At 35.2% G+C, this 13,608-nt stretch overlaps 1 protein-coding gene across 1 annotated transcript in view; it reads left to right on the forward strand.

Moving 5' to 3' along the window:
* The window catches only part of LOC150088894 (citron Rho-interacting kinase-like), a 178,665-nt gene extending 166,749 nt beyond the window's left edge, over positions 1–11,916 (forward strand). The window contains exons 36-37 of the mRNA XM_090370347.1: positions 2,854–2,935; positions 11,727–11,916. Of these exons, the coding sequence (XP_090226473.1) occupies positions 2,854–2,935; positions 11,727–11,916 (272 nt within the window). The remainder of the gene's footprint in view (positions 1–2,853; positions 2,936–11,726) is intronic.
* Positions 11,917–13,608: the final 1,692 nt, after the last annotated feature.

A 13,608-nucleotide genomic window follows, 5' to 3' on the forward strand; every position in this document is an offset into this window, starting at 1 on the left:
TAATCATAATAAAACACTTACACAGTTGAAAAATGTAAAATTAATAATTTAATCATTTAAATTTAGATTCTTACCTTAAAAGTAAATGAAGACAGCTTGAGAAAGGGTTGAAGCAGCAGAATTATGGGGAAAGTGGTGGCAGGTTGTCATCATTATCGGAACTGGGAGGTGGAGGAGATGCCGATGAGGACTTTGGATAAAATGTGGTCACGCCAGAACTACAGGGCTGTGGCTTGTTTTCTGTCTCTTTCTTCAGTGTTTTCATAAAAAAGACATCTAGTTTCTGTTGTTTCGCAGTCTTCCTTCTTTCACAAAACAGCTGCTTATATGGCTCCAAAGCAGATCGAATTGTATGAAGTGCTCTTCTGCTTCTTTCTGCATTATAATCGTTATCTTCTAGCCATTGCATACGTTTCTCAAATAAATTTAAAACTGAAGATAACTCTGAAGTAGAAAGCAGTTTTATGGTGGCGTTCAGGCATTCAACTTCGTCCTCTTCCTCATCTTCGACCTGCCCTCCAGCAACAAGTTGTTGCAGTTCTTCAGTTGAAAGTTCTTCATGAGACTGAAGCAACTCTTCTAAATCATCTTCCTCCAATTCCTCAAAGCCAACCTGTTTTGCGAGGGCAACACAATGTGCTTTTAATTTAGGAAACTCGTTTACAGGATCAAAGCCTTTAAAATCACAAATAAAACCTGGTGAAGGAGGCCACCAAACACCATGTAAGCTAACTGTTGGTGCATTTTCGCCCTCTGTTTCTGCTATCAGCATCTTAAATGTGCGTCTTGTGTAATAGTGCTTAAAAGCGGCAATTACTCCTTGGTCAAGTGGCTGGGTAAGAGATGTTGTGTTAGGTGGTAAAAACAGGATTTTGATGTTTGGTGATAGTTCAGCAAGGGTTGGAGGGTGACTTGGTGCATTGTCCCAAATAATTAAAATCTTAAAATCCAAATTTTTCTTTTTGCAGTAGCTTCGAAACACATCCTCAACTACATGTAGTAGAGGGTCAGTGAAGATCTGCCCTGTCATCCACCCTCTTCTGTTCCTAAAGTAAACACCCGGGGTAGTCATTATGATCCCTTTTAACGCTCTTGGATTGCCTGCATGATAAACAACAACAGGCTTCGGTTTCAAGTCACCACTTGCATTTGCTCCTAACATAACGGTCAACCTATCCTTAGCAGCCTTGAAGCCTGGAACTCATGCTTCCTCTCTTGAGATATATGTTCGTGATGGCATTTTTTTCCAATACAGTCCGGTTTCATCAAAGTTGAAAATTTGGTCCAAAGTATAGCCCTCTTCCTCAATTAGTTTTTTCAGTATCGGTGGAAATGCCTTTGCTGCTGCTTCATCTGCACTCACAGCTTCACCTGATAATTTCACATTATGGAAAGCATGATGTTTCCTGAAATTATTGAACCAGCCACACTTGGCAGTAAAGGGAGGCACTTCTTGAGGGTTTTCAGCTTTATTCTGAGGTCTTCAAATATTGCCGATGCCTTTGCTTTTATCGTAAGCAAACTTGTTCCTGATCTTTTCTTTGTTTGATCTTCTATCCAAACAGATAAAAGACGTTCCATCTCTTCCAGTTCTTTGTGTCTTGATCTAACTGATTTTGTTATACTTTGTGTTGTTCCTGCTATGAAAGTTGCTTTTATTTTTTCTGCATTCTTTCTAATTGTTCTCAGCGTTCCCTCATTTAGGCCTGTAGCATGCACATTATCGCATGTTCTTTCATTCCTTATCGGGAATAGTTCATAATTTCATATTTTTCTTCTATCGATATTGCTTTTCTTATTCTCTCTGAAGTATTTTCACCAGAATGCTTCCTTTTCACACTTTTTTTCAAGTATTTTACTCATTTTTTGAGAATAGAGCACAATTATAAAATGAACAAAAATGAGGAGGCAAGCTTGATATACATAAACGCACAGCGAACAAGTAGCAACAATAAACAACGCAGTGGCCATGTAGAAACTGAATAAACAATGCAGTAAAAGCGGAAACACACTATTCTCACATATTACATGCTTATGTTTTACTAAAGCACATTTCTGAAGGTCACTACCATAAAACAATAAAAACAATTTGCAGTTTTCAATTTATTGATAGTTCCTGCTAGTGGAGTCTTATAAACGGGTAGTAAAAATCAATCTAATTACATTTGCGATAATACCAATAGGTGGAATTCTGTGGATTTTTACGTTATGTTAAATGTGTTTCCCCTTCCAAGAAATCATAAAAACAAATAAATTGTCACAATCTTCTCTTCATTCCTACTGTGCTGTGTTGTGTTCAGTTGGGGTGATTCCACCGCGTTCGATTACCATTTCTTGTAAACACAAAGATAATCGTGCATAAGCAAATTACGTTCGTGCTATGTGCTACATTGTTCCCCTATTTATAAATCATGTATGATCGAATTCGTGTAGTGCAAACACGTGTTATACGAGGACTGACTGTACTAATAAAATATTTCTTGGGAATTCTTTGCTTTACTTGGCTAAGGATGATATCATTAAACATTTTAATTTTTTTGCTTTCACTTTTTTGTATTGTTGAAGTATTTAAACTGAAGTATAAATAATGAATTTTTTTATAACAAATGTATCAAAACATTTTAATGTAGCAGCATTTTAATTCATTACTTAATTTGAAACAGCTTATCCCATTATCTGATTTCAGTACATACTGTCTTATTTTAGCTTCTCATTAAATATGAAATATTTCAGAATAACTTGCAATTAAGTTACTTGGGATTGTGTGGTGAATTACTCTTATATATTGGTGTAATTAAAATAACTAAAGTTAATTTAATATTTTAATAGGGAAAGGTTTTCATTCTTTTTCAGTTTATCAAAAACCATTCTTATTTGTCACTCACTTTAACTCAGTTGAAGTTATGGAATTGTTGCCACAGTCATCTAAAACTAAGTAAGAATTTAATTTTTTAATACTCTTATAGTTTGTTAAAAAAAATTATTAAACATAGCATTTTCTCTCAATAATTTTATCTGTTATATTAAAATTTGTGACTAGCTAATAATTTCATATCGAGCAGAAAAATAAAATGATGGATGAATTGAAGCAAACTTATATATACAAGGGTGGGTGGGGGTCAAAAAAAGATTTTTTTTTTTTTTTTTTTTTTTTGATACCTTGAGAATTCTAAATCTCTATAGCAACCACACTTTTTGGTTTTGATCTGACAATTCATTTTTTTTTTTTTTTTTTTTTCTTTGCAGCACTGAATGAAGTAAAGTGCCACAATGGATAAAGTGGAATATAGATCAGTGATTCAGTTCCTCTTTCTGCAAGGAAAAATACTGAAAACAATCCACGAAGAAATGGTTGCTGTTTGTGGACTGCCCAGGTTACAGAGTTGTTGCATATTGTTATAAACAATTCAAATGTAGAAGGATCTCACTGCATAATGAAGAAATCTCAGGACACCCAGAAAATCTTGCAACAGAAGAGTGTTGCAAAAATTGAGGCATTAATCCTGGAAGATTGCTGTATTAGCATCAAAGAACTAGCCCCAGAACTCCAAATTAGTGTAGGGTCTGTGGAGAACATTATCCATCAACAGATGCATACGAGTAAAGTGTCTGCTAGATGGGTTCCCAGACATCTAATCTCTGACCAGAAGAAAAGGGCACAATGTGCACATGAAATATTGCTGATGTGCCAGGAAAAACTGAAATATTGCTGCATCCTGCTTATTCCCCCAACGTTGCACCCTCAGATGTCTTCCTCTTTCCTGCCTTTAAATCCTTTCTTCATAGAAAACATTTTGCTGCTGATGATGAGGTGATTTTTGCTACCGAGTTATGGTTTGAAGGTCAATCTGAGGACTTTAAAAAAAAAAAAAAAAAACTGGCCTGTGGAAGTGTATTGAGAGGTAGCAAAAGTATGTCATCTTATCTTGGTGACTTATATTAAAAAAGTGTAATACATGGTGTTTGTTTCAACCTTCTGTCACAACTCCTGAGTAAATCCAAATCTTTTTGAATCCTCCCCACTCAAAGTTAAAAAACGAAGTTCAGTTATCTGGCATGTATCCATTTGGGAAGCTCATGCAACTGGCACGTTTGAAAAATAATAATAAAAAAAAACAGTGGTACTGCTAGGTACATGCCCTGTATCAAAAAGACTGTGATTTGAATAATTAAACATTACAAAAATGCATTAAATAAAAGCAGTAAAATAACAAAAACATCATAATTTTTTAAAATAATAAAAATAAAATAGAAAATCAGAAAGTACTGCATGTACTGTTTACATATCCCAAAAGTGATCACCAGAGGCACTGAAGTCTGTCTTCTTGGTCCATCTGCTACCATTAAATAATCAGTTACTTGAGAAAGTGTAGGTGCCTCCGTAGCCAGGTGGGCAGGAGCAGCAGTGCGTAGCACACGCTTCTTGATTAGACCGGGGTTCGAGCCCGTGACCACCAAATACGGAGGACGTGGAAAGGTCAGGGAATGACCACCACATATCCCCGGAGCAATATGGCCTTAGTTGCTAATGCTCCTAAAAACCAAATAACAAACAAACAAAACAATTGAGAAAGTGTCATATTTGTAACCCATCCTGACATCCATAAAAGATTTGAAATTTGGTTAAAAAATATAAATGTATTGTGTTTACCTTAAAAGAGTGACTCTATATTCATAAATGACTAGAAGGTGAAAAGCATACTGTAACGATGAACAGGAGCATCCAGAGAAGGCATGGGCCCACCATTTCTGCTGTTCCCCTCCAGTTCCTCTTTCTGTTCCAGATCCAGCTTCTCCCCCCCATCCTCCATATAATGTCTGGGTCCACCAATGGTTTCGCCCCTGACAGCCCTGCTTATTAAAGAGTGTGATCTTGGCTCTTCAAAAATGTATGATAATCAGTAATAAAAAAATGTGAAAAGAGATTTTAAAATTAAGCTAAAGCAAATTAAGTAAAGTGCACACATAAATATAGTGTGACTAAGAGCTTTAACATTACTTATATAATTTCATTAGTTTATGTGAGTCCATACAAGAGTAACATTTATGTACATGGCACCCCACCCCTCAATCCCCATGGATGCTGGATAACTGTGCTTATATTCAGTGGTGATCTGTGAGTATTTTAACAATGGGCTCGCAGTTTTTCCGACTTTCTACTGAGTAAATTTGATCAGTCACTGAAGTGACGTCATCCGCGGCTTCCACTAGAGGCGTGGATGACGTCACTTAACCATGCATATAAGTGAATATGTAAAACATTCCTACGTCTATCTAAAAAAAAAAAAAAAACTTAAAAACCTGGCCGTCATGCCTCACCTTATAATGATAACTGGATAAGACAGTGTCTGGAGTTCTAACTTTTTAGAATTTTTGAATATTATGATGTCACAATCATGCTTCCTAAAGTTACTACTGCAGTAAGTTTGATTGCAACAATACAAATATTTGTCAACAATTTCTTTTTTCGTCCCGCATTTTCGTTACATTCCATTGTTAGTTGTCCCTAATACCCGCATATGTCGCTTCAACTACAAGATTGGTACATCAGTAAAATAACAAAAACATCATAATTTTTTAAAATAATAAAAATAAAATAGAAAATCAGAAAGTACTGCATGTACTGTTTACATATCCCAAAAGTGATCACCAGAGGCACTGAAGTCTGTCTTCTTGGTCCATCTGCTACCATTAAATAATCAGTTACTTGAGAAAGTGTAGGTGCCTCCGTAGCCAGGTGGGCAGGAGCAGCAGTGCGTAGCACACGCTTCTTGATTAGACCGGGGTTCGAGCCCGTGACCACCAAATACGGAGGACGTGGAAAGGTCAGGGAATGACCACCACATATCCCCGGAGCAATATGGCCTTAGTTGCTAATGCTCCTAAAAACCAAATAACAAACAAACAAAACAATTGAGAAAGTGTCATATTTGTAACCCATCCTGACATCCATAAAAGATTTGAAATTTGGTTAAAAAATATAAATGTATTGTGTTTACCTTAAAAGAGTGACTCTATATTCATAAATGACTAGAAGGTGAAAAGCATACTGTAACGATGAACAGGAGCATCCAGAGAAGGCATGGGCCCACCATTTCTGCTGTTCCCCTCCAGTTCCTCTTTCTGTTCCAGATCCAGCTTCTCCCCCCCATCCTCCATATAATGTCTGGGTCCACCAATGGTTTCGCCCCTGACAGCCCTGCTTATTAAAGAGTGTGATCTTGGCTCTTCAAAAATGTATGATAATCAGTAATAAAAAAATGTGAAAAGAGATTTTAAAATTAAGCTAAAGCAAATTAAGTAAAGTGCACACATAAATATAGTGTGACTAAGAGCTTTAACATTACTTATATAATTTCATTAGTTTATGTGAGTCCATACAAGAGTAACATTTATGTACATGGCACCCCACCCCTCAATCCCCATGGATGCTGGATAACTGTGCTTATATTCAGTGGTGATCTGTGAGTATTTTAACAATGGGCTCGCAGTTTTTCCGACTTTCTACTGAGTAAATTTGATCAGTCACTGAAGTGACGTCATCCGCGGCTTCCACTAGAGGCGTGGATGACGTCACTTAACCATGCATATAAGTGAATATGTAAAACATTCCTACGTCTATCTAAAAAAAAAAAAAAAACTTAAAAACCTGGCCGTCATGCCTCACCTTATAATGATAACTGGATAAGACAGTGTCTGGAGTTCTAACTTTTTAGAATTTTTGAATATTATGATGTCACAATCATGCTTCCTAAAGTTACTACTGCAGTAAGTTTGATTGCAACAATACAAATATTTGTCAACAATTTCTTTTTTCGTCCCGCATTTTCGTTACATTCCATTGTTAGTTGTCCCTAATACCCGCATATGTCGCTTCAACTACAAGATTGGTACATCAATCGGTGCTATTTTACAGAGATGTTTAGATACGTTGCACTCGCAAGGCAAGTATACATCCCTTACTTTAGTTTTCATAAATCCATTGTACTTGTCTTCCAGAAATTATGAAAATCTGTAAATCATCAATAAAATATTTACAATAAAAAATGCTCTTATTTAGTAATCGATATACTGGCACATTTTGGCCTCAGCTGCCCTTGTGCCCTTAAATACCAATCACAATCAATCGATATATACAAAACAAAATACCTAAAAGAAACGCAAAGGATGTTTCGCATAAACAATCATAAACAATCTACCGCACATGCTCATCACATGTGCAACTTTTTTATTCGGTTGGGTTTTGTTTTTTTTTTTTGTTTTTTTTTTAACAACTAGGGAAATATAATGGATAAATTTTTTTTCATGATAAAATTTTAATATTGCGAATAAAAAATAACATTAATATTTCCCATATCACAAATGAACTAATGAGACTCGTGGTAGAGAAGAAAAATGCATGGGATGCATATAAATTATCAGGCGACACAGAAGTCTGTAATCAAGTCACAAAGGAGGTTAGGCAGGCGAAGGCAGATTACAAGAAATCTTTGGCAAAGGATGCTAAGAAAAACAGCAAGGATTTCTTTACTTACATAAACTTTAAAAGGAAGAGGATGAATCTGATTGGTCCACTTGATATTGATGGTTCGATTGTTGATAATCCTGCTCAGATAGCAAACAAACTGAATGAGTATTTTGCATCTACATTCACACATGAGGAGTTATTAAGGTTTGAAAATGTTAGAAGGTTTTCAAATTGTTGGAGGGTGCTTAATGATTTTCTAATAACTGAGAGCAAAGTGGAGGAGAAATTGTTGAAGTTAAACATAAGAAAGGCACCTGGGGTGGATGGGATCTACCCAGTTATATTAAAGAGGCGGCAAAGGAAGTAAGCAAACCCTTAGCCATAATTATGAGAGCATCCTTGGACTCGGGAAGTCCCCACGGACTTGAAATGTGCAAATGTATCCCCAATTCACAAAGGGGGGATCGAAGGGTGACACGAGTAATTACAGACCAATTAGTTTAACTTCTGTTCCGGGTAAATAATGGAGTCACTGGTTAAAGGTGCATTGCAGGATCATCTAGACAAGACTGCAGCAATAATTCAGACACAGCATGGGTTTGTTAAGGGAAAGTCTTGTCTGACAAATTTTATTGGATATTATGATGTGGTCACAAAGGAACTGAATGCCAAAAATAATTTTGATATCATATACTTGATTTCAGGAAAGCTTTTGACACTGTTTGCATAGAAGACTACTGTTCAAATTGGAGTAGAATGGTGTTAAGGGTAAGTTGCTACAATGGATAACAGGATGGTTGAGTGGGAGAAGACAGAGGGTGGTAATCAATGGGTGCTGCTCTTCATGGACTAATGTTATAAGTGGAGTCCCACAGGGTTCAGTGTTGGGTCCACTGTTGTTTTGTATATTTATCAATGATATTGATGAAAGTATATCAGGCTTAGTGTCAAAGTTTGCAGATGATACAAAGGTTGGCAGGGTTGTTAATGACAGTAATGGCAGTGTGCTACTGCAACAGGATCTAGAAAATTTGGGCAGATGGGCTGAGAAGTGGGAACTGAAGTTTAACATTGACAAATGCAAAGTACTGCATAAAGGTAGAAGTAATCCCAGAGAAACATACCAACTGTGTAATACTACACTTAGGGTGGTAGAAAATGAAAAAGACCTGGGAGTAATTGTGCAGTCAGATATGAAGTTTTCTGAGCAATGCAGACAGGCTGCCAGAGCAGGTCACGGGGTTTTGTCAGTGATATACAGGAATTTTGCTAGCAGGTAAAAGGAGGTGATTGTCCTTCTGTATATGGCAATGGTCAGGCCACGCCTTGAGTACTGCGTACAGGTCTGGAGGCCTCATTTTAGGAAGGATGTAGATTTGCTTGAACGGGTACAGAGAAGGGCAACAAGATTGGTGAGGGGAATGAAGGGATCCTCTAACCAAAAGAGGCTTAAGTTCTGCAAATTGCAGCAATGGGAGACTAGGCATATGTGAGGTGATCCGATTGAGGTGTATTAGGCCCTGAATGGGTTGAGCATGCTGAATTCTGATGGGATTCTTCCACTTGTTCAGATTACAAACCTAAGGGGGCATAAATTCAAATTGAGGAAAGACAGATGTAGAATAGATGTGCGGAAATTTGCCTTTAGCCAGCTGGTGGTTAATTGCTCAAACTTCTATCTGTCATTGTGGAAGTTGATGGGTTAAATAAATTTAAGGAGGAACTGGACAAACATTTAGAGGGAATTGTTTTGTAATTTAATTTTTTTTTTTGGCTGATGCTGCATAAGCTCATACACTTGCTTTCTTGCATCACATGCCAGTACTACTTTTACTACTACAAATAACATAACTATCACAAAACATTCCACAATATAAAAACAAAAATTACATAAAAAAACAAACTTTCTAGAAAAAGTACAAAAAAATCAGATTACATGAAAAAAAATTATTTCACAAATATTCAAGAAAAATTTATTCTAAAAATTGCCATATAGAATTTATTTCTTTATTGTCATCTATATATTTGTTGTCGATCTTCTGCTTTGCTCAATAGCTGAGCGGTGATTACAGAGGAATGATTCGACGTGATGATCTGGATCAAATTGAAGCAGTGGTTTTCCATTTAGATGTATGCTCATCACAATCTGCAAAGTGTTTAATTGTCACAATATTATTCATTACGCTGAAAGCTCACTCAGCTTCAGCACTGCTAATCGCAATGAATCGTGAAGGGCAAAGATTCTCTCTCTCTCTCTCTCTCTCTCTCTCTCTCTCTCTCTCTCTCTCTCTGGTTTCAAAGATATTTATGGCATTCTTAATTGAAAGGGAATTTCACTCGATTTTAAAGATAAACTGTCTTCGACAAAATCTCTAAAATCGTTAATTTTTATTTTATATTTTGTCAGAAAACTTAAATTTCATATTCGGTTTTCACCATCTTATAACCGAGACAAAATTCTTTCACATTCCACGATTTCGGGTAGCATATGTTTAAAATTTCTTTCAATGGTATCATTATTTTCTTTATTTGATTTAAAATCACCCTGTTGCATTAATAACTTATCCTTTAAGGATAAATCAATGCATTTAATAACTTCTCACGAGGTAATTTTTTTACTTTCGATTTTGATTCCTTCAAATTCTTTCAACTTCAACATGCTCTCAATTTTAGCTTCAGAATTTTTCAAATTAGCAATAGCATTGATAGTTCGAATAATTAATTTATATGCCAGAGATATAAGTACCTATTTCACAAAAAATACAAAATTAGATGGCCCTTTTAAATGTAAGTTGTTTTCAGCCTGTATTCTTCTGGTACTGATTCATATAGTTTAGCAGTGAAAACTGAAGAAGACTTATGCCCATAGAATGGGTAAGAGTGTGGAGGGGAACACATCTCTTAGAGAGAACTCAATGTTGTTATTGTTATGTTTTAGGTGCATCAGCAACTTTGCATAGTTCATTCCATTCTATATAGTGTTATGAAACAACTTATAGATAATCTAAACAAAATATAGATTGTATTTTTTGATTAATTTAAAGTTTTTAAATTAATCAAAAAAAAAAAAGGCAAAGTGTGAATTTTAAATATTTCTGAAAATTATAGAATTTTTTGTGAAATTGTAACCTCTGCTGTCATTAACCATCCATGTTAAAAGTACTGACTACCGACATATTATATGACGTAGCTGAAGGCTGATCAAGTGATATTATTAAAAATATAAAAAATTTAATGTATTATAAATTTAATATTGTAATAAATATTAGTAAAACTGGCAGAAGAATAGTGTCGTTGTGACAAGGGATTCCTGCCACATTCATTGTTTTACTTCATAAGTTTTCTGCTTTGTATTGACTCTGATTTACATAATGTGGAAACCGAAAAAAACTCATAATTACCCAAGGGAAAAAATTCTACTTTCCACCTCCTGAAATCAGCTAAATATGGCCACAGTTGAAGAAGCAGCATTTAAGAATTCTTCAAAGATTGAAAGTTTCCAAAGATTTGAATCCAGACCTCTCCAAAAGAGTAATAAGTGATGATTCCTACCCCCCCCCCACTAAACTGTCATGGAGGATAGCATAGGAATGAAAACAGATTGCAATTCATTTTTGTTATGTTAACACAAATGAATTGCTATCTCATATAATTTATTTTATTTTTAGTTGTTTTTATTATTTATTTTGTTATATTATTATTTATTTTTTGGTTACGTTTTTATTATTTTTAACTTTACTTTCAAATTTGAACAACACTTTCATAAGCAGTGGTTTAAAATGCATCTGTGAACTCCATTTAATCACTATACTGGTGTAAGTGTGAGAACAATAGAATAGATGAACAAGGTTGAAATGTAGATAAACTCCAACTTGCAAGTATTTTTAAAGAATTTTTTTATTACACAACTGGATCATTTAATCATGTGATTCTGAAATTTTTGCACTTCAGATTTTTTATCCCACAAAATGAACATACAGACCTTAGAACAAATGTAATGTATAGGCTTGATATATCGATGCATAATCTTAATTGCCATTGCATTTGTCCCAACTAGTAAATAATTCCTCATTTTATGTTATAGTTTTCTGTATACGTTACATTATTGCTATAAATAAAAAATGTAATAAAAACTAGATTTTCCAGAATTTGGAATTGAACCAAGTTTTTCTGTATATGTTTAAAATTATACTTAAGAAATAAGAACAATATATTAATCATTTTAAAGTTACATTCATAGTTTTCCTTTTTATCATAGAGGGACAAGTGCATTTTTAGAGTTACCTAGTCCTAGATACCTTGGACCATCACCATTAAATGGTGCCATATATTTGGCATCCACTCGTGATCAGCAAGTGGAATTACTCTGCGTTCAAGGTAATTTAACCAATTTTCAACAGAATGAAGAAGAAAATAGTTCACAAGAAAGTGACAGATGTCAAAGGTAATGTTTGAAGTATTACTTTCCAACCTTGATTTATCTTTACACATTAGCTGGAATTTAGAATTGATAAGATTAATTCATGTGTAGAATTAATGTTTTGTACTTTTACATATTGTGTGTTTCATATGGGGAGCTACCTTGATGAATGTTTGCCCAACATGTTACTGCACATCCAGGCATGTTTGCAGCTCATTCCATTGCTTCAATTTTCATGCTGAGCATTTTTGATTTAGTGTTTTCTGATGTCTTGTATTTAATCACATGTGAGAGTAAAGAACAATGCATGTGCATTAAATTTGATGTGAAAATATGAAAGTTGGTGCCTAAAATTTATCAACTTTTTTGAATGCCCCACTTTTGTTTTGAAGTGGGGCAAATGCTTGTTGAAAGCAATGAGTGTTCTAGTCTTCTTGTCAACCAGAAGAAACTGAATTTCTTGTGGAATGTAACCAAGTTTATTCCACAACTGCTAATAGAGTAATCTAAGCACAAACTGCTAAATTCTGACTTTACTTGAATGTGCATAAACTGAAAAATTCCTTTAAAAAAATATAACAGATGATGAAACCTATATTTGCAGTTATGATCTTGAAACTAAGCAACAGTCATCACAGGAAATCCTGTTTCTCTCCTCAGGAGAGAGAGGAGGGGTAGCACCTAGGTGTGCACAAAATCAAAGTACTGATGTTTTATTATTATTATTATTACACTGGAAAACATTTAACATGACAAAATGCTATGTGATTTCATACATTTATTTTCTTTTAACATGAAACAAAAAACGCTTAACGTGAAAAGATTTCGCATCTCAGAAAGGCAAAAAAATATACTGGCCACGTCGTCACTAAATTTTTACTGTCTATGACTTTGACTCAACTTTCTATTGACTAGGCCGACATCTGATAATAAACAATATGTAGATAGTACAAGGATGCCGCTTGCCACGCACCACCGTTATCATTTTAAACAAATGGGATTACCCATCAGCAGGCAAAACATTTCATTTACAGTCTTGAAGTGAGTGTATGTATAAAGTGACACGTACTGTATAAAGTGGTGAATAAACACATACTGTATAAAGTAATGACACGTACTGTATAAAATGGTGAATTTCGTGTTTAGTAAAAAATCCGTAAATTTATCACCCTCAACTGTGTACACAATGGAAAAATCAGAACGTAAACAAAGCCCTATTTTGCTTAAAGTTAAAATGGAGTTGCTTAAAGCAGTAGTAGGGGATTCTTTGAAAACAGACATTTGTAAAAAGTTCAGAATCGCTAACTCTACATTGTCGACAATCATAAAGAATAGAGACCAACTTACTGCAATGTTTGAGCCGAATAGGAAACTGATGAGAATGGCCAAACAACAAGATTTGGAGGCTGCATTGCTTGTTTGGTTCAAACAAGCTAGGTCTCCGAGTGCTCCAATATCGGGATCTCTATTAATGGAAAAAGCAGATGTGTTTGCAATTCAAATGAGGATTGAATTCACTGCGAATCCAGGCTGGTTGGAACATTTCAAGAAAAGAAACAGAATCGTTTTTAAAAATGCTTGCAGTGAAGCAAATCACGTTTCACAGAGTATGACATCGGATTGGCTGCAGTCTACATTGCCCACAATGCTTGAAGAATATAGCGCGAGAGATGTCTTTAACGCCGACGAAACAGGGTTGTTCTGGTGGCAAAAAGTCCAA

Source organism: Mastigoproctus giganteus, chromosome 3 (genome assembly GCF_048544385.1).
Source record: "Mastigoproctus giganteus isolate SK-2022 chromosome 3, ASM4854438v1, whole genome shotgun sequence".
Classification (NCBI taxonomy): Eukaryota; Metazoa; Arthropoda; class Arachnida; order Uropygi; family Thelyphonidae; genus Mastigoproctus; species Mastigoproctus giganteus.